The following is a 24,175-nucleotide window of genomic DNA, read 5'->3' on the forward strand; positions in this document are numbered from 1 at the left end:
TGTATGAATTCTGGGGCAATAATGTCCATGCACAAATCCAGGCTCTACAAACAAATAGGTGTATGACACTGGACAAATTATTCACCCTCTCTGTGCCTCAGTTTTCTCATCTGTAGAATGACATAATAATAGTACTTAATGGGGCTGTTGTTTTATATAATGTGTGTAGAGCAGTTTGAACAGTACCTGGCACATAGTGCTATGTAAGTGTTTTCAACTATTTTCCCCTTTGAGTAACTCATATATTGAGCTAAGGTCTAAATATTAGGAAGAGTCTTAAGCTAAGAATATAGATAAAAGAAACTGTACCAAATAAGGAGCAATTAGACTAAAATGCCACTCTCGTCTTTATATTTGCATGGTATACATTAATGAAAATACATGAAGCTTTAAGTATCGCAGCAACACTCATGATCCATCTTCACCCTCATCAGAGCTCTCGTCACTCAGCTCCTCATCGCTTTCTCCTTTACTCTCACCACTGCTGTCTTCATCACTGTCTTCACCATCTTGTTCACGATTCTGAGTTTTCTCTGCCACAGAAAGGAAGAGGATTGCTTAAAGTGCTTCTTAATATTTCACTCTGAGAAATAGTTCTCCTTGCCCCTCCCTCTACCAAGAAATACATATATTTACAACATAAGAACTGAGTTGGACTTGGCTAACTGCACATAGGGTCAAAGTGGTAGTACAAAGAAGAAACATATTTTACTGGCATACAGGTGTTTTGATAATTTAAAACATAGGTCTATGAAAATATTTTACTATTGTCAATGAAATTCTATTTAATAATTTCATAGAATTATTTCTATCATAGAATTTTATTGACAGTAGTAAAATTGTCCATTGAAAGGAAGTGAGACATGGTAATTTAGAGGGTTTGGCTTCCCTTGGAATTGTGGGTAATTCCTTTAACACGCAGCTGTGTTAGCATGTTCTGCTTGTCAGTACCTGATGCCTGGTCCCCAGGCAGCCTGCTCTGCTTGGGCAGTTCTGTCCCACAGAGAGAAGGGGGTCATTGTGACCATCCACAGAGGACAAGCCGTTTCACTAAACCATTTAGGACAGTCATTTAGCCTTTTCTTAACCACTTCCTAAAGATGTATTGACAATCTCCCGGGATAATGGGTTTTTAAAAAGTGAGTGCTTATAGTTCTGTGAGAAACAAGGAATTTCAATTTTTAAAATTACCCATCAGCAACATTTCTTCAATAAGTGTGAAAAACTCCTTGGCTTCAGGATTTTCTGGTTCATAGATGAGGACTGAAAATGGACAACAGAATGTGTGTTATTAACGTTCAGTGTTTCAGCAAACAGGCTCCTTAGAATGAAATTGAACTGTCACTCAGAGCAGGTGAAATGCACAAAGTGATAAACACTAACAATTATACCACAGATACATCTGAGTGCAAACAGAGAAAATGCTGCACTTATATTTTGTGCTTTGGAAGATAAATGATCCTCATTATATTTTATTTTCTGTTTTTTTTTTTTTTCCTGAGACAGTGTGTCTCTCTGTCACCCAGACTGGAGTGCAGTGGCGTGATCTTGGCTCACTGCAGCCCCTGCCTCCCGGGTTCAAGTGATTCTCCTGCCTCAGCTTCCCAAGTAGCTGGGACTACAGGTGTGCGCCACCATGCCTGGCTAACTTTTGTATTTTTAGTAGACAGGGTTTCACCATGTTGCCCAGGCTGGTCTCGAACTCCTGACCTCAGGTGATCCACCCCACCTCGGCCTCCCAAAGTGCTGGGATTACAGGCGTGAGCCACTGCGCCCAGCCCTCATTATATTTTCTACCTCCTATCCATAGAATGCAATCTCTATCACCTCAACATGGCTTCCCTCATAGGCCAGTAGCCAGAGTGTTTCATGAACATAATCATTTCTCAAAGAAGGTACAAATCCTGCAAAATATGGAGACTTTGCTAATGAGAAGACTGTGTGCCTAGAGGTCTGTTAATCCTTCATCTCATGTCATCCACCCATCTACGTGACATCCTTTACTAAAGGTCTCATCGAAACACAGAGGAAGATTTTGTTTGTTTGTTTGTTTTTAATGCAACCTCTTCCATAGTAGAGATGCCATTTTGTTACATCTTTCCAATAGGGGAAACTGATGTTACTTCTTTCTCTTCATCTTGACAACTTTTACTATAGTCCACACTTTGGTCGTCGCCTGCTTAACAACGTTCTCCAGCTTCATTGGACCCATTGTTTTCAGCACTATTTATTCCTTTCCGCTGATCCTTTATGTGACTGTGTCACCTTTCTTTTGGACCACACCAATAGACTTTTTTAGGCTTGTTAGTATGTTACTGAAATCCTAGAGGCCAGAAAGATTTATAAGCTTAGTTTCAGAGTTGTCTAGACTATTTTATTCACTTTTTTAGATCTCGCTCCACAGATCTCGCTCTATTTCTTCCTACCAGCCTTGAGGAGTATTCATAACTCCACATCATCTGTTTAATATCTTGGTGGCCTCCAAGGGGGGCACTGAAACATCAAGAGTGCTCTTCATCTGGCTAAAAGTAAGAGATAATTGTGAGGCTGGGCACAGTGGCTCAGACTTGTAATCCCAGCACTTTGGGAGGCTGAGGCAGGTGGATCATTTGAGCTCAGGAGTTCAAGACCAGCCTTTGCAAACCTGGTGAAACCCTGTCTCTACAAAAAAATACAAAAATTAGCTGGGTGTGGTAGCACATGCTTGTAGTCCCAGCTCCTTGGGAGGGTGAGGCAGGAGGATGACATGAGCCCAGGAGATGGAGGTTGCAGTGGGTCGAGATTTTGCCACTGCATCCCAGGCTAAGTGACTGAGGGAGACTCTGTCTCCAAGGGGAAAAAAAAAAAAAAGAGAGAGTGAGGGAGAGAGAGAACCATTGTGGACATTGTAGATGGTTCAACTAGACCCCTTTGGCTCATAGGACCCCACCCATGGCTTTCATCTTGATACACCAAAGAAGGGACTTTATTTCCTAATCTACTAACTAACAATTTGTCATCAGTCTGGGTTAGCATGACTGTGTGCTTGCTTAGAAGCTGCTTTTAAGGACCCTATAGGTATTTTATGTATCATTATACATACACATAAGGTTTCTGAGCAAAGTAACTTTTTACCCATTTTACCTTGGATTAAAATATGCTTATCATTAATAGTCTAAATCTCTGAGGCTAAGCTTCTTTCCAGAAGAGGGTTTCTCCAGCTTGCTTCCTTAGATACTAGTTTCTTTAAAAGTATACTGTAGGCTAATAGGAAAGAGTGAGTTATTTTACTCAAAAATAAATAGAAGGTTTTGTAGGAACGAAATTTTCAGAAGATACAGTATATCTGTATTTGCATTAGACACATAATGGCATGAAGTATTTTGGTTTTTGAGCCATTATTCTTTAACATTTACAACTGATAATTTATGAAATAAATCTTCCAGGACCTCCATGTATTATGTAGAGAATCTCAGGCTGTCTGGGAGCAGAAGTGTGGCACCCTAAAGAGACTGAGCTGCAGGTTTTTGACTTATAGGTGAAGTGACCAAAAAATAGGAAGATTTATTGGCACCAAATCTCATAGTCACTCATGAGATGAATGGAGAAATGTAAAGTACTTTGGACTCTTGACTTTCAGTTCCATTTAAAAACCACTTTGGGCCAGGTGCAGTGGCTCATGTCTGTAATCCCAACACTTTGAGAGGCTGAGGTGGGAGGATCGCTTGAGCCCAGGAGTTTGGGACCAGCCTGGGCAATGTGGTGAAACCCTGCCTCTACAAAAAATACAAAAATTACCTGGGCATGGTGTTATGTGCCCATAGTCCCAGCTACTTGAGAGGCTGAGGTAGTAGGATCACTTGAGCATAGGAGTTCAAGGCTGCAGTGAGCTGTGATCGTACCACTGTACTCCAGCCTGGGTGACAGAATGAGACCCTGTTTCAAAAATAGTAACAATAATACTTCAGTGTTTTTATAAAAATAGAGGATTGAACATGATTCTGTCAGGATTTCTTCTAATTAGAAATTCTGGCTGGATGCAGTGACTCTTGCCTGTAATCCCATTGCTTTGGGAGGCCATGGCAGGCAGATCACTTAAGCCTAGGCAGTTTGAGACCAGCCTGGAGAATATGGCAAAACTCGTCTCTACAAAAAATACAAAAATTAGTGGGTGTGGTGGTATGCGTCTATAGTCCCAGCTACTAGGGAGGCTGAGGTGGGCAGATTGCCTGAGCTGGGAGATTGAGACGGCAGCGAGCCGACATTGTGCCACTGCACTCCAGCCTGGGTGACAAAGCAAGACCCTGTCTCAAAAAAAATTCTATATTTGTGGGTCATCAAAAATAATTTTGACTAAGATATTTTATTCAATGGCTCTCAAGGTCAAAAGTGCTTGAAAGGATTATTTACAGCCGGGTGCGGTGGCTCAAGCCTGTAATCCCAGCACTTTGGGAGGCCGAGACGGGCGGATCATGAGGTCAGGAGATCGAGACCATCCTGGCTAACACGGTGAAACCCCGTCTCTACTAAAAAATACAAAAAACTAGCCGGCTGAGGTGGCGGGCGCCTGTAGTCCCAGCTGCTTGGGAGGCTGAGGCAGGAGAATGGCGTGAACCCGGGAGGCGGAGCTTGCAGTGAGCTGAGATCCGGCCACTGCACTCCAGCCTGGGCGACAGAGCGAGACTCCGTCTCAAAAAAAAAAAAAAAGAAAGGATTATTTACCTCAGACATAAGATGGGAAGTGTTGAAGTATTCAAGAAACCCATTTGCAAAATGAGCCAATGTTCTAGAAGTACCCTCTCCACAACTGGGACTCTTGCGAGGCAAGCCAGGGCAGACCCTCAATCCTTGTACTACATTTTCACTTAAGGACTTTACTGTAAGAATGAATTTAAGTTTAACACTACTTAATATATATATATATATTTTTGAGACGGAGTCTCGCTCTGTCGCCCAGGCTGGAGCGCAGTGGCGCAATCTCGGCTCACTGCAAGCTCCGCCTCCCGGGATCATGCCATTCTCCTGCCTCCCTCATTCTCCTGAGTAGCTGGGACTACAGGCGCCTGCCACCGCGCCTGGCTAATGTTTTTTGTATTTTTAGTAGAGACGAGGTTTCACCGTGGTCTCGATCTCCTGACCTTGTGATCCGCCCGCCTCGGCTTCCCAAAGTGCTGGGATTACAGGCGTGAGCCACCGCACCAGGCCTACTTAATATTTTGAGTCCTGCTATCAACAAGTTTAATTGTAGAGTTGCTATTTTCTCTTTTTTAACATATTATGACTAATATATTACAAGAAAAAGATCCATAAAATAGTTGAAAAGATGATAAAGTTCAACAGAGAACCAGAATCTTTCCAGATTGCTAAATGGAAATTCTAAAATGGAAAAGACAATCTTGGACTCACTAAATAGTTTTAACAGCAGACTGGACACAGCAGAAGATAGAATAAAGAAACTCAAAAACAGGTAAATAGAAAATATTAAAACTGACACATAGAAATAAAAGAAAGAGAGCCAGGCCTCATGGTTCATGCCTGTAATCCCAGCACTTTGGGAGGCTGAGGCAGGAGACTCATTTGAGGCCAAGAGTTCAAGACCAGCCTGGCCAACATAGTGAAACCCCCGTCTCTACTAAAAATACAAAAATTAGCCAGGCATGGTGGCACAAGCCTGTAATCCCAGCTACTCATGGGGGCTGAGGCACGAGAATCACTTGAACTCAGGATGCAGAGGTTGCAGTGAGCTGAGATTGCACCACTACACTCCAGCCTGGGTGACAGAGCGAGACCCTGTCTCAAAAAAAAATAAAAGAGAGAGAAGAGAAGAGAAAGAAGAGAAGAGAAGAGAAGAGAAGAGAAGAGAAGAGAAGAGAAGAGAAGAGAAGAGAAGAGAGAAAACAAAACACACCAGAGCTGAATATAAGATACACATGGGATACCAGGAAAAAAAAAAGTCAAATTTATGTGTAATTGGAGACCCAGGAAGATAAGAGAGAGAATAGGGTAGAAGTGGTATTTGAAAAGGTAATGGCCAGGAAATTTTCAAATCTGGCAGAAACATCAACCCACAGAGGTAAGAAACTCAGCAAATGTCCCGAACAGTACAACTGCGACAAAAAACCCACAACTATTTTGAACATCAAGTCAAACCACTAAAAACCAAATATAGAAAGAAAAGTAAGGTAGATCATACTATTGCTCTACTCAAAAGCCTGCAGAGGTTTTCCCACCTCAGGGGAAACAGGAAGGTTTTTAAATCAAGAAAAGATCCTATGCAATCTGACAACCCCCTGCCCATGACGCCTCTGACTTTATTTCCTATCACACTTCCCCCTGCTCATTCTGCTCCAGTTACACTGTCCTCCTCGCTGTTCCTTTCAGGCACACTCCTGTCATAGCACATTTGCCATTCACCCTCCCTGGCACACTCGTCCTCCAGATATTCATGTGGCTCTTCTTCAAGTCTTTCAGTGAGGCCTTCCTGGGCCATCCTATTTAAAACTGCTTTGCCTTCCTCCACTACCTTCTATTCCTTCTTCCCTACTTTATTTCTCACTATGGCACCTATCATTCATGACACACTGTCTGTTTATTGTCTTTCCAACACTAGATACAAATGTGGGATTGTCATCTGTCTGACTGACTATTGTATTTCCAGTGCCTGGAACAGTGGCTGGCACATGTAGGCACTCAATGTTTGTGGGATAAATGCATGTTCAGTTAAGGTTTGACTGCTGTACCACCTGACACTTCTCTGAAACTAAAGGTATAAAGCTACTAACCCATCATCATGAGGGTAAAATTTTTTATTTATTTTCCAGTGATGGTAATTACATTAATTTATTCCACTAAAATGTACTCTAGAGATCTAAATTAGTCCTTATACCAACCAACCTAATTTACTATCAAGGAATCACTGAGACACTATCAGGGAATTCACTAGACTTATGATAATCAAGCCATCTTACATATTATTGAATTTGTTTTTGAAAACAAAGATTAGAAAATATGAAAGTATTTTGTACTTACTCATCTGACATAATTTTTTTGCCAACTGGTACTCTCGGGCCATTTCTGCTCTCAGGAACTGGAAAACATTAAATTCTTCAGATGAGTGAATTTAAATGTTGTCAACTCAAACTCCCTAGAAAATCTTTCATTAATGATTAGTTGTTTTGCTTTTAACATTTCCATGTTTTTCCAGGAGTCAGTCTATAACCAATCAATTAATCAAGGATATTGAAGGACCTCTGATGGCAAAGCCACATAGGGTAAGGATACCTCTGCTTTCCTGCAACCATACTGTGTATGTACTACTGAACAATTTGAGAATATGTAGGTTGATTCAACTGGCACAGATAGTGAAGACATTAATCACTTTATTTTAATATTCCTTTGGTTCAGATACAGGTTTCATTTGTAACTTAGTCCATAATTATATGACAGTTGAAAAAAACGCAGACTTACAAAATGTACATTTGATATTTTCCAGCATTGCTCTTATATCATCCAGTTTTGCTTTTATTATTTTTATTATACTTTCCTTGTTACAAAATACTACATCTTTTTATGTAGGAAATTTAAAAGCTAAATAAACACATTCTGTCCCCAATTAAGAAGCACTTACATTTCTACCATCTATGAAAAATAAACACATTTATTTTTAACATCTTCATGTATAATTTCAGGTATTATTTTCCATAAATGAACACATATGTATTTACCACATTTTATTTAGTAACTTAAAAAAAAAAACCCCACAGATTGTGATCATTTTCTCCCCATGGCATGAAATATTCTTACATATTTTTTACTTACTTAGGCTACAATCTACTAAACTAATCTTCTATTATAGCTATTTAGACTGCTTCCATTAAAAAAAAAGCACACAAAATCCCCTATACTTCGATGATTGTTCTTGCTTGTGTGTGACATATTCTGAACCACATGCAGGTGTATGAGTTTTATTCTGTAAGAGATAGAGGCATATAGTAATATAAAAGAGACCCTTCTCATACACTTCCAGATATTTGATAAATACCCAGGTACTGTTTTCAGAAGTAGTTCTCTACCACTTTTCTCAGTTTCTCCCATGGGTTTAAAAATTTTTTTTTCTAATGTAAATATAACTCTTCCAGAGATTTTTCTATAAGTCATTAATTTCATCAAAATTCTCATTCACATACTAATTAACATGGTATGTTCAACTCATGCAATAGAATTCTTTTATTTTCAAAATCTATTCTTGTCTAGGTTAAGACATTTTCATTTTCATTCCTATTTGTGGTTTTCTTCCATTTTAATTATGATATCTAGTAGTTCATATCTATGTCATCCTTTTTTCAAATATCCAGCTCTTGATACATTAATTTGGTTTTTAGTTTGAATTAAAGTTTCTTTAATTCTTTTCTTGTTTTATGTTTATTTTATTTTTCTAGTTTCTGGCATTAATATTTACTTCATTTATTGTCATTCTTCCTTGAATCATCATCATCATCATCATTGAAGCATTTGAAATTTTAAGTTTTTTTCAACATTTTAATATTTAGTGTTATGGTGATCACTATTTTCCAAATAGTTTTCGAGTTTTTTTTTTTTTTTTTTTGAGATGGAGTCTGATCTGTTGCCCAGGCTGGAGTGCATGGTGTGATCCTGGCTCACTGCAACCTCTGCCTCCTGAGTTCAAGCAATTCTCCTGCCTCAGCCTACTGAGTAGCTGGGATTACAGGCATGCACTACCACACCTGGCTAACTGTTTGTATTTTTAGTAGAGATGGGATTTTACCATGTTGGCCAGGCTGGTCTTGAACTCCTGATCTCAAGTGATTCTCCTGCCTTAGCCTCCCAAAGTGCTGGGATTACAGGCGTGAGCCACTGTGCCTAGCTTAAGTTTATTTTTTATTTTTCTTTTACATTCATGCCATTTAGAAACATTTTTTTTAGTTTTAAGTGGTTTTGTTATTGTTATTTTTGTTATTAATGCCTAGTTTAATTGATCATGGACAGAGAATGTGATCAATAAAATATGCAGCTATTTTATATTTTAAAATCTATTATGAAAATTTAAATATACACAAAATAGAGAGAATAGTAAAAGAAATCCAAGTTCCCAATTCTCAGCTTCAAAATTTGGGTTCTATCAATATCACCACACACTCTTTCCCCCGCTCTGTCTGGATTATTGTAAAGCAGTTTACAGATATCGTCTCATTTTACATTACTATAAAACCCAATCCAAATATTACTATCATACCTAAACATTTAGGAATTGCTTAATATTATCTAATATGTAGTGTATTTAATGAAGCATTATATTAATAATACTAGCCTCAGAAAAAGAAAAGAAGTATGGAATCAATTTCAAATTCCCTTGTATTGACCTATTTGTTGTTTTTGTTAGCATAAAATATATTTCCTTTAACAGTTCAAAGGGCAGTAAAATTACGAAATTTTTGCAATGGATGTTTTGCCAAAGCCCTCAATGAGAATTATCTAACACTCCAAAATTACGCTGAAGACAGGTGTACAAAAGTATTTGTGATATTCAGAATAAAGACATGCTTAACAACTAAACAAAAAGCATAAACACTGATGAAATCTGACTGGAAAAAAAAAATCTAGCTAGAAGCTAGAAAAGCCATTTTAAAGATAAATTCAGAAATCTAAATCTGGTGGAATATTATATGTTACAGAATTATTACTAATTTTCTTAGTTGTGATAAGGATATAGTGTTACACTGAAGAACGAACTTTGGAGATCCAGCTTGAGTATTTATGGGTGAAGTTTCATGATGTCTACAACTAATTTCAAGTGTTCCAGTCAGAAGTATATATCTAAGCTGGGCGCAGTGGCTCACGCCTGTAATCCCAACACTTTGGGAGGCCAAGGTGGGCGGATCACCTGAGGTCGTGACTGGCTTGGCCAATATGGTGAAACCCGATCTCTACTTAAAAAAAAAAAAAATTAGCCAGGCATGGTGGTGCATACCTGTAATCCCAGCTACTCAGGAGGCTGAGGCAGGAGAATCACTTCAACCCAGAGACAGAGGTTGCAGTGAGGTGAGATGGTGCCACTGCACTCCAGCCTGGGCGACAGAGCAAGATTGTCTCAAAAAATTAAAAAAAAAAAAAGAAGTATATGGCTAGGTTATATCTATGCCTCTCCTATCAAAAGAGAAAGATACAGCAAATGAGGCACAATGTTAATGAGTAGTGAATCTAGTAAAGAGTATTTAGGTGTTCATTGTTCTACTCTTTCCATTTTTCTATAGGTTTTAAAATTTACAAAATTGGCTGGGCGCGGTGGCTTACACCTGTAATCCCAGCACTTTGGGAGGCCAAGGCAGGTGAATCACAAGGTCAGGAGATCAAGACCATCCTGGCCAACATGGTAAAACCCTGTCTCTACTAAAAAGACACACACACACACACAAAATTAGCTGGGCGTGGTGGTGTGTGCCTGTAGTCCCAGGTACTCAGGAGGCTGAGGGAGAAGAATAGCTTGAACCCAGGAGGCAGAGGTGCAGTGAGCTGAGATCACCCACTGTACTCCATCTGGGCCACAGAGCAAGACTCCATCTAAAAAAAAAAAAATTAATAAAATAAAAAAATAAAAATTGGGACAATTAAAAAGGGATGCATTGTGAAAACAAGAAATCTTATCCATAGTACAAAACAAGATATGAAAGTAAGCAATCTCATATTATCTGAATTTTTACATGAAAATGAATTAATGGATGACTTTTATAATTAAATGTTGAAAAAGAAAGAAAAAAAGAAAATAAGCAACTCCAGAGAGTCTGGTTATGGTAAATAGGGTCATTGAATGCTCTATAATTCGAGAATGATTTAGGTGTCTAGACAAAAGGAAGACTAAGTGGAGTCTTTCTAATATTTGGCATCAATTTTTCTTCTTCCTTCTTAAAAGCACCTTTTAATATTAAGGAGGTTTCAAAATTTCCTATATATGCTTTATTCTAGGAAGGAAATATAGTAAATATAATATGACTGATTTCTTTATGTGATTTCATGGCTAGCAATTGGATTAAATTATCTAAGAAGAGAAGTACATAAGCATTTTTTATTTTGTGCTAAAAATCTAATTGAGGCTTTTGGCCATGATGGAGTAACAGAGACCAGACTTACTGTCCTTCCTTAAACAACCATAAAATTGGACAAAAATATATGAAACAACAGTTTTCAGACACTGGACAACAAGTATCACAGGACAGTGGTATTTCTGAGAGAAGGGAAACAAAGTGGGTCCTATGATTGCCTTAGCTTACCACTTGTAGGCTGTTTCCAGGGGCCAGCATGAGGAAGACAAATCTAAACACAAACCAGTGATTTTCTCTGGGTTGAAATGACATAGTTTGGACTGCAGAGATTACAGCCAAGGTGGCTATAATTTTCAAAAGAGGAGGGAGTTTCACAAAGACAGAGGGCTCCAGCAATCTGCAGAGGTGTCTCTTTGAGTCTTTGGCTGGTAATGATCTGCATGTGAGTGTGAAGAAACTATCTGAGCCTGGAGAAAGAATCATTAGAATGAGCAGGTGGAATAATCACTGGCTATCAGATAGGGTTGAGAGCAGCTCATGTTCTTACCAGCCCGAGTGGAAGGTCCTCCTAAATGCAGAGCATTGGGGAATCCCCATAAGGGCACTGCCTTAGTACTGTCCCTACGCTACATAAAGGCTGCCCTGGATGCTCCCTAACAAAGTTTAAAAGCAAGGGTCAAAGAGATACCTGCTTCCAAGCACCTTAGCTGTGCCCCAGAACAAATATTTATAGAAGTCCAACAATATTTACAGAAAAACAACAAACATTTATACCCAAAAACATAAAATTTACAATGTTTGGGATTCAGTAAATAATTGTCGGGTACCAGGTGTGGTGGTGTGCACCTGTAGTCCCAGCTACTCAGGAGGCTGAGGCAGGATTGCTTGAGCCCAGGAATTTGAGGGTGTACTGTATCATGATTATGCCTGTGAGTAGTCACTGCACTCCAGCCTGGCAAAGCAAGACCCCATCTATTAAAACAAACAAACAAAATACAGGCATGCAAATAAGGAAAAAAATAAGACCCATAAGCAGGAGAAAACAATCAGTAGAAACTGACCTAGAATGAACAAAGATGATAGAATAGCAGGCAGGCATGTTAAAACAGCTATTATAAATACATGCCATATGCTCAAAAACAGAGGTAAATATGAATGTGATGATGAGAGAAATAATAGGTATAAAAATATCTAAATAGAACTTCTAGAGATGGTAACTACAGTATCTGAAATGCAAAACAATATAATGCAGGATGAGATTAACAGCAGATTATAACTGCAAAGAAAAGATTATAAATTTGAAGACATAGCAATATATATTATCCAAAAAAAAAAAAGAAAAAAACTGAAAAAAATTTAAGTGGAATATCCGACCTCTGGGACAATACTGGGTGGTTCAGTGTTTTAGCAATTGTACCTTAGATGAAAAGAGGAAGAGCAGAGGTCAGAAAAAATATATGAAGAATAACTGAACATTTTCCAAACCTGATGAAGACTATAAACTCACAGATCCAAGAATCTTAATGAGCAGGACTATGAGGAAAACCACACCTAGGCACGCTATAATCAAATTGTGAAATAAAATAATATGGAAGAAAAAATTTGTATAAGACATTATATAATGGATGAATAAAGAGAAGAACAGCAGATATCTCTTCTGAAACTATGCAAGCTATGAGACAATGAAGCAACAGTTCAAACGAAACAGTTCAAGCACTAAAAAATTTTTGGCAATCTAGAATTGCTCTAGCTACAAATTTGTTTTAAATGAAGTGAAATTAAGACCTTTCAAGACAAAAAAAAAAAAAAAAAGCTGAGAGAATTTATTGCCAGTAGACCTGCATTATAAGAAATATTAAAAGAAGTTTTTTGGGTAAAGGGAAAATGATATCAGGTAGAAATTGGGATCTACAGGAAGCTATGAGGAACACCAGAAAATGCACATATGTGGGTAAATAAAAAGGACATTTGAAAAGAGATTTTACAATCTCTTTAAAAGAGAATTAACCCCTAAAAAAAAAAAATGTATTGAGGGGCTTATAATATATGCATTAATAGAAGTAAAATGTATGGGAAAATAATACAAAGGATGGGAAAGAGAAATGAGTGTCCTATTATACAATATACATGAGGTTGTATAATAATAATTAAAGGTAGACTGTGATATCACAACAAGCCAGGTAAAATTGTTTCGTTCTCCATAGAATTGTCAGTAAATGCTCATGTATAATTTCTGAGTGTGTTATTTCAGGCTTCAATGCCTTCATATGTGCCTCTTCTGATGCCAGTAATGCCTTCTCTTGTTTTAACAGTTGAATTCTACACTTGCCTCTTCCTTCAGGTTTCTAAGATTCTATTCGTGTCTCTTCCTCTAAAAGTCCTCCTCTTATTCTTTGTTCCTCCTGCTTCTTTTCTCAGTTAGCCCCTTAATCCTCCCTGTCCCCAGAAACTTAATAAATACTTTTATTACTAGCATGCATTTCATCTTATTGTAATTATTTATATATGTGCCTGTTATCAAGGGCAAAGATATGTCCTATTTATTTCTATATCCCCAGCATCTAGCATAGTGCCCACTGTATAGAAAGCTTTCCTTAAATCAGTCCTTGAAGAGTTTTATACCAACACTTCTCTTACCCCTGCCTCAGCCTTACCAAAATACTGCATGTCCCTTCCAGAATCTTCTTTCACCTCTAACATGGTGAAAGCAGTAAGAGAGATGAGTAGCCAGGTAAGCATCTATGTGTGGACAAGGATCTTTTTATTAATTTTTTTAAATGTTCATTTTTTATTGATATATAATATTGTACACATTTTGAGGGTACATGTTTGATACTTGTATACAATGTGTAATGATCAAATCAAGGCAATTGGATTAACCATCATCTCAAACATTTATCTCTTCTTTGTGCTGGGAATATTACAATTTTTCTCTTCTGGTTTAAAGTATGTAATAAACTACTGTTAACTATAATTTCCCTACTATACTACTGAATACTAGAATTTATTCCTTCCATCTAACTGTACTTTTGTGCCACTTAACGGACTTCTCTTTTTCTCCCTTCTTCCCGTCCAGCCTCTGGTAACCACCATTCTATGTTCTATCTCCGTGAAATCCACTTTTTTAGTTCTCACAGTAGTGATTTTAAATCTTCAATCTTTAGTTATTTCAATATTTTAAAGTTTCTTAAATTATATGCACAAGTAAAACTTACTTCTGCCATTAACTCTAGTGGGGCCTGAGTATTCTTTTTAGGGTTACTATCTTCATCATTATCTTCTTCATTGGTATCATCTTCATCATCATCCTCTGCTGATCCTGACAACTTATCATCAATATCCTGAAGGCAATATTCATTATTTTTCTCCTGCTTTACAATGACTGCATCTTTGCTCACTTCACCTAAAAGAGAATATACCTAATTAATCAATAGACATCGAAAAGTTTGCAAATTAAATTTTGCCAGATCCTATTACCATTCATTAAACTGATATATTAATAAAAGTAACAATTATCATGACAAACTTATATTCAAAACACTACACGTTTTAACTCATTTAAATCTCTCAACATCAATGAGGTATGTACTATTTTTATTCCCATTTATAGGTGAGGAAACTGAGGGACAGAGAGGTTAAATATACTGGCCAACTTCACACAGCTAATTAAGTGGTAGATCTGTGAGTCAGTCTGGCCCTAGAGTCCATAGTCTTAACTATATCTTGTCCATTTTTACTAATACACAATAAAATAAATATACTTCTATTAAAGTAAGTTTAAATAATCTCCTGGGGAAATACTACTGAGTGAGTCTGCTGGCTCCTTCAGCTTTGTGGAAGTCTTTCACAGTTTGAAATTGAACTTGTGTTACACCCACCCCTTCTTGTATGATTTGAGTGCCTGGGAAGTCTTTGAGATGCCTTCTTTGATGGGAAGGTGGCCATGAGCTGTTCTAAATCATGTATACCCATTTGTGTTAGAAAGAAGAAAATGAGGAAATCTAGGAGAGCTTCATATAAGACAATGTTAAGAAAAAAAAAAGACCAAAGACCAAAAAAAAAAAAAGATAAAACTTATGACTTTAAAACAAACTCCTGACCCTAAACCCAAAGTACTACCCTGAAAAGGAATATCAAGTTCTTCCAAGAGTATGATGGTTGTGTTATTCAGGCCATCCACCTACCTGTTTCTGGTTCATTTACAGTCTCCATCAGCTCACAACCACCCTGATCGTCCAGTGTGCACCCAGCCTGTAGACTGACTCAAAGCACTGATGTCACCAAGGGAGGTCATAATGAGGAATTAGGGACATTTTGTGATGTCACAGGAATGATCTCATTCATGTCACAAACACTTAGCAGCATGAGAGAAGTTTCCTGATCCCTAGATCTAAAGCAGCCCTCTCCCCAGGAGCTGTTTATTTACATTATAGCATCTACCACAACCTGTAATTATTTTGCTTATGTGTTTTTTTATTTTTATTTATTATTTATTTATCTATTTATTTTTGGAGACAGGGTCTTGCTCTGTCACCCAGGCTGGAGTTCAGTGGTGTGATCTCGGCTCACTGCAGCCTCTGCTCCCCAGGTTCAAGCGAGTCTTGTGCTTTAATCTTCTGAGTAGCTGTGACTATAAGTGCACCCCACCACACCTGGCTAATTTTTTTATGTTTAGTACAGACTGGGTTTCGCCATGTTGGCTAGGCTGGTCTTGAACTCCTGGCCTCAAGTGATCACCCACCTCGGCCTCCCAAAGTGCTAAGATTACAGTGTTTGTGTTTTTAATTGTTTTTTCTTTTAGACTAGTCAAGTGCAGTAGTGAGAAGGGGAGAAAGAGTAAAACAAGGAGTTAATTCTGTAGCTATGAACAATCAACTTGGATAACTTACTATCTTTACATCAGCCTATTATTTATTTTTATTTTTAATTTTCAATTTCTTTTAGACTTCTTTTTGAGACACGGTCTTGCTGTGTCACCCACCCAGTGCAGGGACATGATCATAGTTCACTGCAGCCTTGAACTCCTGGATTCAAATAATCCTCCTGCCTCAGCCTTCCTAGTAGCTAGGACTACAAGTGTATACCAGCATGCTTGGCAATTTTTTTTTTTCAATTTAAAAAATTTTTTAAAGGTGGGGTCTTGCTATATTGCCCAGTCTGGTCTCAAACTCTAGGTCTCAACCTGGGCTGATCCTCTTGCCTTGGTCTCCCAAAGTGCTGAGATTTATAGGCATGAGCCACTATACCTGGCCTGTTACTTGTTTTTAATAGTCAGCTGTATGTCTTCTACTAGAATGTAAACTTTATAAGGACAAGGGCTTTCCCTATTTTGCCAACTGTTGTATCCACAGCCTCTAAACCAGTGCCTGGCACTCTGGCTTTCAACTGTTGTTAAATGAATGGAATGTGTTAATGCTTTCATAGGTATTTTAACTTATTCCAGGACTTAAGACTCTATAATTATCATCTTATGTAATGTATATCCATGCATCTCATATCAGGCTGAATATAAGAATCACCCAGAACATGACTTTGAAGAACTACTGATTCTCATTACCCGCCCCAGATCTACAGAGTTGTCAGTTCCCCAAGGTTGCAGAAAAGGAAGGTTCAATTAGAAGCCATAGTTAGTTAATTCAGTGAAACAAATGTTATTACCCGTGCTTTCTTTTAAGCAGGAAGATGACAGTAGGTCAGACTGTAGATTTGTTAAGATATCTTTACTTTCGATACTCCTTGAAGATACTCTATTTTCAATATTCTTTAAAGAGACTTTATTTTCAATATTCTTAGAAGGGACTTCCTTCCTATGTTAGACAGTGAAAAAATATTTTCTTAGGTCATAATTCTGTTTAATGCTTTAAACACACACACTACATTTAATATAAACATACAATATAATATGCCAACAATAAACTAAATAGCTAAAATGTAGTATCTTCTTTGTGGAAAAGCATTACAAATTATTTTATGATGATTAAAATTCTATTGCTGACTGGCATTTGTTATTGTATTCCTAGACTCTTCAGAGTTCTTTAACACACAGCATTTAAGTAATCAGTTATATAAATGTCTTTGGTACATCACAGTGACATGATGGAATAAAACTAAGAAAATTAGCCTTGAGTTTTTAAGTTTATGAATCGATTTTTGCCATTGCTAAATGCTATGTTTATGCATAGCATAATATTAGCCCTTGGTCATAACATAAAATAGCCTTTTCATTAAGTAGCTTAACTAAAATGGGTTAACTCTCCCTTTTAGACTTCAAACTTGAAGCTTCATGTTAGTAAATAACACACTGAAACAAGGAATTCTTAATGTGGTGCCCTCTGTTCACAAACATAGGCACCCTATGCTTGTGGAAAAAAATCCCAAGTCTCTTTTTTTGAGGCCTTGAGAACCTTTTAATTTGACTCCTTCATAAAGTTTTAAAAATTCACCTTCTAGTTTGCATGGAAATATATAAAAAGATGTAAAGTATTATTTGTTCCCCAAAGTTACCATGGCTCTGTTTTTTTCCCTCATGGAAATATGAATCCAGAACATTAGTAGTTAAGTTAGTGGTCTTATGCACTAATTTAACAAATAGGTTGACCAGGTTGTTATATTCTTAATACTATGGGAGGGAATGGAATCTTTACTCCCCCAGTATATATGGCTAAAGCAAAACCCTTCTCTGGAAATGAAAAATGCACAGCAAAGATGATTTACATTTGTTCTGCCTCTGCCCCGTTCGATCTTCTAGTTGTGACAAAAAGCATCCAAGAAGAAACTCTACATATGAAAAGTTGTGGAATCATTGAAATATTCAGTTTCCAGGATTGTGAGACTCCTATTATGTAAAAGGTCACCACACTAGTGATTACTAAAATTTATATGCTCTCATAGCTGATCTACATAAAAGGGTTTTGATGTCTTTTTTCTTCCCTGAATTAAAGTATTTCATTGAATCTAAGATACCATCTATTTATAAGACATACCATTGTTTTATGTACACTAAAAAAGAAAAAATATTGCCAAATATAAGTGTAAGATGACACTGATTGTAAAAGGTGTTAAAATATGAAAAAAATGTGTGCTTTAGAATAAAATATGGCACTTATATATTCACTGAGTTATATACCTTAAAAAAGGAATTGAGCTAGTATAGTTCTAGGTATTTGAATAACTAGAAATGCCTATAATAATTTTAATGAAACACACATGGAGGCAACCAACATACTCAATGACCTGAAGATAAATGGAATATTACTATTTGGAAGCAGTGAACATGCTAGAAAAATACCTGCATGAGAGCTGATCAAATCCTGATTTTAACAGTAAGATATAAATGGCTTTTCTGTTCACTTTCTATGGTCTTTCTTGCGTAGTTTCAAAGAATCAGAGGCCCAAAGGTCAATTTCCTCTTTACCTAAAATCTATTGACTTCTATTTGAGAAAGTGATGCTATTTATGGTCACAAGGCCCCTAACTATTTAAGAAAAACAGGTAACTAGTATACTATAACATCTGTTTTTGTTAACTATAATTACAACTGAGGAAAGATTTAAAATTTTACTTTATGTAGTAATATCCTTTGGAAATGCAAAAGTATTTAATTTAGTACTTAATAGAATTACAGAGCTAATCAGGTTAGACACTCCATTGGAACATATTTATGATAGAGGGCAGATAACCTAAGTTTTAGAATTTTTTCCTCAGTGTGTTGGGTATATTTAGGAAGTATCCCAAAACTTCTATTGAAATTAATAATTTTTTCAGGAGATTTCTATTTTAAACTTTGTCATAAAATGATTTATACTTGTCAAACATGGGCCTAAAAACAAAATTAACTAAAACTTACTTTTCTGAGAATGTCTTAGCTACATTTAGAGAGACCTGTGTTGGTGGGGTATTAAGTTTGCTTGTCAATCTTGGTCTGCGTCCAAAGAGACATTTACTTGAGGTATAAAAATGGGAATAAAAAAATGGCTCGTTATTCATTTTAGAAAAGGTTATAAAACATGTGATTATGTAAGAAAAGTCCTAGAGATAATTTTTTTCAAGCTCAGTCAGTGTTGAGTGCTGTGGATTTGCTTCAGCCATTTTCCCCTCAATCTTTATGCTTGAAAGCTTGACCAAAAAATCAAGTAAGGTCCAAATACCTGCATATTTTATTTCTACTGCTGAAAATAGTTTGTCAACTAAAAGCACTTTGCTGGGTAGACAAAATCTTTCCCACATAGGATTTCTAAGGAAAAAGAAAATGTTAAATGTGGGATTTGTGCGCCCAGAAGTTTGAAACTCGTGGTTTATAGAGTTCGCATACTTCTTGTGGCTGGGACTGGAGTGAAAAATACAAAAACTAAAGCAATGAAAACACTTTGAGTTTTCCCTAACCCAACCTAAATGAAATCTTTTGGCAAATCTCACTTGCCAGTCAGACTATGAAGCCACAGCAGCAGGGTGGAGAGTGGAATGGAAGCTACACTGAAAAAATTCATCAGCTTTGCAGGTCAGTCACACTCTTCCCGTGCAAAGATCCCCCCCTGATGTTTTTTCCTACTTGATCATTTTTCTCTAGGACTAGCCCTGTTTACCTTCAACTCTGGGTGAAGTACCTGAGGTGGCAAAACTACACACCTGTGAAGCTTATTGGCTACACTGTCTACCCTTCTCCTTCTCTGCAAGCAAATTGAAGGGAAATGATCATTTTGACCTTGCAAGAAGCAGTTTGAGAGGCAGATGCAATTATGACTGAGATCAAGAGAACAAGTAGCCACTCTGCTTTTCTATTTTGGCCTAGGCTGCATCTGATTTATCCCTGGGGTTTATCTACGTCAGGAGGTGGAACGCCCCTTGCTGCAGTTCCAACACTGCTTATCACTCAAAGAACACTGGGGCTCATGGATACAACAGTAATTTCTTTTCATCTGTGATCTACTAACTTCTATTACTATTATTGAAAGTTACATTTCAAATATCCCTCAAAGACAACTAAACATTTTTTAGATTTTATTAAATGTTTTCAACCATGTAATAGGATACGTATAAAATTACATGTAGACTACTATATGTAACAAGGCTCTTTCTGTCTGGTTGATTGTAACTTTAAATGACAATAAATAAGGTCCTCTGTCACTGATTTGCTATACATTACTTTCTCTTTAATAAAAAAAGTATCATATAATATGTAATATATATATAATTTACAACAAAAGCCAAGGTGGACATTTTTAGTTTTGACAATATGAAAATTTAAATATATGTTGCCTACGGTAGAATTTTTCCCAGCCAATCTTTAGAATAAACCAAAACAATACGAATTTGAATAGAAGAATCCACCAGAACAGTACCTACTAATTTGTCAGTAATCCTCACAAATGTGTATATGATCAACTTTCGAGCTGTAATTTTTCATAGAATAAATAGAGATTTTTTTTCAGGAAGTAAGAGATGAATACAGGAAGGGCTTTAATAGATTATCAGAATCAGAGTCTTGAGCAGGGCAGATACTTAACATTTAGTTACTAAATTGATATTGTACTGTGATTTTTTTTTACACTTGATCTTAGCCAAAAGGCTGGAAACGATGTAATTTTTTTAACACCAGTTTCTTCAACTAGTTGAGGTGATTATTTTCTTTATTGAGTAGTAACAATTCATGTTATAGAAAATAATTGGTTTAATTTTAAAGTAAATATTCACTTGAAGAAATATTTTGAAAGAAATAAGTATCAAAGGGAATTAGGAATGAGCTATGAAAATTATGATACAAGTAAAATACCGAATACAGGGTGTTTAAGCATTAAAAAGCAGAAGTGAATATTATCTACACTTCTACATTTTTATCAAAATTCATTTTTCATTTTAACTGTCCTTTTATCTAAGTTAACAACTGCTTTGACTGAAGCAAAAGCTGAAGTGCTAATCCATGCATTTCTGGCCTTTCAAATTTAATTGGGTGACAAATGGCTGCATTATCTAGTTCTAATTGCTTAAAAGGCATGGGAGAAATCAGCTGCACAATCAAAGACATTTTCTTACTCTGACATTGCTTCATTTGATTCAATCGTCACTTTTCTGAAAAGAAAAAAATACCCTCAGTATTTTATTAACAGTGATGTCCCTAACATACATTTCTAAATGGCAAATAGGAATTTTAAAAAGATAGGCAAAATAATAAAGGATTTAACTGCGAAGTCATTCAATGACACTCGCCATTCTAATATTCTTCTTAATATTTAGGACAAAATAGTGGCTAAACATATTCTTTCAAAGTAAATCATTTACCCTTTGGATCAGACATTAGCAATCTGCCATTCTGTCTGTTCTTTGCTGTCTAAAATAGAAGCAGAAATAAAAACTAGCATTATTATTTTAGTTTGAGATATTTGAAATAATTTACTAATAGCCTTTATGTAAACATTTCTATTATCTAGAATGAAATGCAATTTTATACTAAAGCTGATTATTTAAAAACTGTACAAATTGATGGTAAAATAGACCCAAAACATCCTATAAAAATTATATACTCTCACCTTTACAGTATCTGTCTTGTCTACAGAAGTCCTGCAAAAACCAAAATATTTACTTCATAAGCCTCTAAACACTTACATAGATTCAAAATACAAACAGAACACAGAACACAGTCTGTCAGTTGGGTATTAAGTATTTTGTTTTTGTATTTAGTAGCATTATTTCCATTCTAACTGTAAAATCTCATTCTTCTGGATTATGAAATTTAGTTAAAAAAATCTAGAGAAATTAAGCCTTTTGCAGGGAGGGAGTGGGGAGGGAGAGAAGCACAAAAGATAACTAAGGGGTACTAAGCTTAATACCTGGGTGATGAAATAATAAGTAAAACAAACCCTCATGACACATTTACCTTTGTAACCAACCTTCACACATAACCCCAAACCTAAAATAACAGTTTAAAAGAAAAGAAATTCTCTGTTATCTTTTTGGTTTTATGTAACTTATCTGCCACATTCCAGTTTATTGGTGTCACAAAACAAAACAAAACAAAACAAAAAAACACCTTTTAAGACCGGGTGCGGTGGCTCATGCCTGTAATCCCAGCACTTTGGGAGGCTGACGCGGGTGGATCACCTGAGGTCAGGAGTTCAAGACCAACCTGACCAACATGGCAAAACCCCATCTGTACTAAAAATACAAAAATTAGCTGGGCACAGTGGTGGGCGCCTGTGATCTCAGCTACTTGGGAGGCGGAGACATGAGAATAGCTTGAACCCGAGAGGCAGAGGTTGCAGTGAGTCAAGATTGCGCCACTGAACTCCAGCCTGGGCAACAGAGCGAGACTGTCTCAAATAACAACAACAACAACAAAACACCTTTCAGAGTACATGTGACCAGAACGAAGAAATTCTTCCACAGTATTTCAAAACATGGTATTTTTAATAAAGTATTATTTAAATACATATAGAAATGACTTTTGATTTTAAAATATAATGCTTACCTCATAAGTTCTCATGTGTTTATTAATATAAGGGTACAATGTTTTCTCTATGAATTTTTACCTAAGTTACCTGATCATAGGACTGATTTTCCTATAAGGTAGCCTTTTATATATCTGGATAAATTTCATTCTCATAGTTAAGAGAAAAATAAACTCAAGGTTTCTTTTCAAGTATGCGAGTGGCCATACTTACAATTTTCCTAAGTAACAATTCACTTGTTCACCCCTCTAACACTGTTCCCACGCCCAAACCAGACTTTAAAAATTATCATAATTATTACCTACTGAGGGATTTCTGGAATATAAAATTCAGGGCCAAGACTATGGACAATAAAAGGGAAGCGTCATTATTTCATATTAAATTTTTACTTTTTTAAAATCCAAGTCCCTTACATTGACTTATGCTCCTGAATAAAGTAGTTGTATATAAAATTTGCCTCAGGCTTTGCTTTCTGGGGAACCCTGACCTAGCCAGACATTACACATGTTAATTTCATTAGCTCTCCAAGAGGCTCACAGAGAACTAAAGTCTATCAGAACAGCACAGCATCTTTTGGGGAAACACAGTGGTGGAAGACCAAACTCTAGGATAAATGAAAGATTTTCCTCTGATTATCTAGGGCAGTAAAGTTCCAAAGAGGAAACAAAGCAATAATGAACTAAATAAGGCCTTAACAAAAGAAATCTAACACGATCTCCCCTGAGAGAGACTTTCACTTCACAGAGTTCCACAATCCCGTGGGTACCTGTGTGTCCCATAGAGCATCACATTTATATTTATTAACAATATTATTATTGAGACAGAGTCTCGCTCTGTCACCCAGGCTGGAGTGTGGTGGTATGATCATGACTCACTGCAGCCTCGATCACCTGGGCTCAAGCAATGCTCCCACCTCAGCCTCCTGAGTATCTGAGACCACAGGTGTGCACTACCACATCCAGCTATTTTTTTTATTTTTTATTTTTGAAGAGACAGGGTCTCACTTTGTTGGCCAAGCTGGTCTCGAACTCCTGGCCCTTAAGCGATCCTCCTGCCTGGGTCTCCCAAAGTGCTGGGATTGCAGGCGTGAGCCACCATGCTGGCCCACCTTTATATTTAGAGCAGTCCTTTCCTTTCTAGCTCTAGGATCTTCAGAGATTGCAACATTCCACTCTTCACCTAGATGAAACATTCGTGCATATAATTCTCCTCCCATATTCACCTGGTGAAAACGTAGGATGGACAGATCTCAGCCCTTGATGGAGACCCATGCTCTGCTAGGTCTGGCTTTATCATTAGCTAGGAAATGTCCATTTCATCTCCTTTCATTACATCGAATTCCTTGGGAGACAGTACAGAATAATACTCAAAAGATGGGGCTCTTGGGATGGGCACGGTGGCTCATGCCTGTAATCCCAGAACTTTGGGAGGCTGAGGCAGGCGGATCACGAGGTCAGGAGATCGAGACCATCCTGGCTAACATGATGAAGCCCCGTCTCTACTAAAAATACAAAAAAAAAATTTGGTTCGGCGTGGTGGTGCACACCTGTAGTCCCAGCTACTCGGGAGGCTGAGGCAGGAGAATTGCTTGAACCCGGGAGGTGAAGGTGAAGGTTGCAATGAGCAGAGATTGTGCCACTGCCCTCCAGCCTGGGTGACAGAGTGAGACTTCATCTCAAAAAAAAAAAAAAAAAAAAA

At 37.1% G+C, this 24,175-nt stretch overlaps 2 protein-coding genes across 2 annotated transcripts in view; both read right to left on the minus strand.

Annotated features, from left to right (window-relative positions):
- Positions 1–323: 323 nt before the first annotated feature.
- Positions 324–15,324, minus strand: LOC108522279 (glutamate-rich protein 2). Its single transcript, XM_017862373.1, has 5 exons — positions 15,221–15,324; positions 14,252–14,439; positions 7,009–7,066; positions 1,192–1,263; positions 324–533 (listed from the first exon to the last, which is right to left on the minus strand). Exons 1-5 carry the CDS (start codon positions 15,246–15,248, stop codon positions 409–411), a joined length of 471 nt encoding a protein of 156 aa, XP_017717862.1. The 5' UTR covers positions 15,249–15,324; the 3' UTR covers positions 324–408.
- Positions 15,325–21,065: 5,741 nt separating this feature from the next.
- Positions 21,066–24,175, minus strand: part of LOC108522257 (glutamate-rich protein 2-like) — a 10,308-nt gene continuing 7,198 nt past the window's right edge. The window contains exons 3-5 of the mRNA XM_017862337.1: positions 21,560–21,590; positions 21,312–21,360; positions 21,066–21,101 (exon numbers count right to left, since the gene is read on the minus strand). Of these exons, the coding sequence (XP_017717826.1) occupies positions 21,094–21,101; positions 21,312–21,360; positions 21,560–21,590 (88 nt within the window). The 3' untranslated portion in view covers positions 21,066–21,093. The remainder of the gene's footprint in view (positions 21,102–21,311; positions 21,361–21,559; positions 21,591–24,175) is intronic.

Source organism: Rhinopithecus bieti, unplaced genomic scaffold (genome assembly GCF_001698545.2).
Source record: "Rhinopithecus bieti isolate Rb0 unplaced genomic scaffold, ASM169854v2 scaffold_63316, whole genome shotgun sequence".
Classification (NCBI taxonomy): domain Eukaryota; kingdom Metazoa; phylum Chordata; class Mammalia; order Primates; family Cercopithecidae; genus Rhinopithecus; species Rhinopithecus bieti.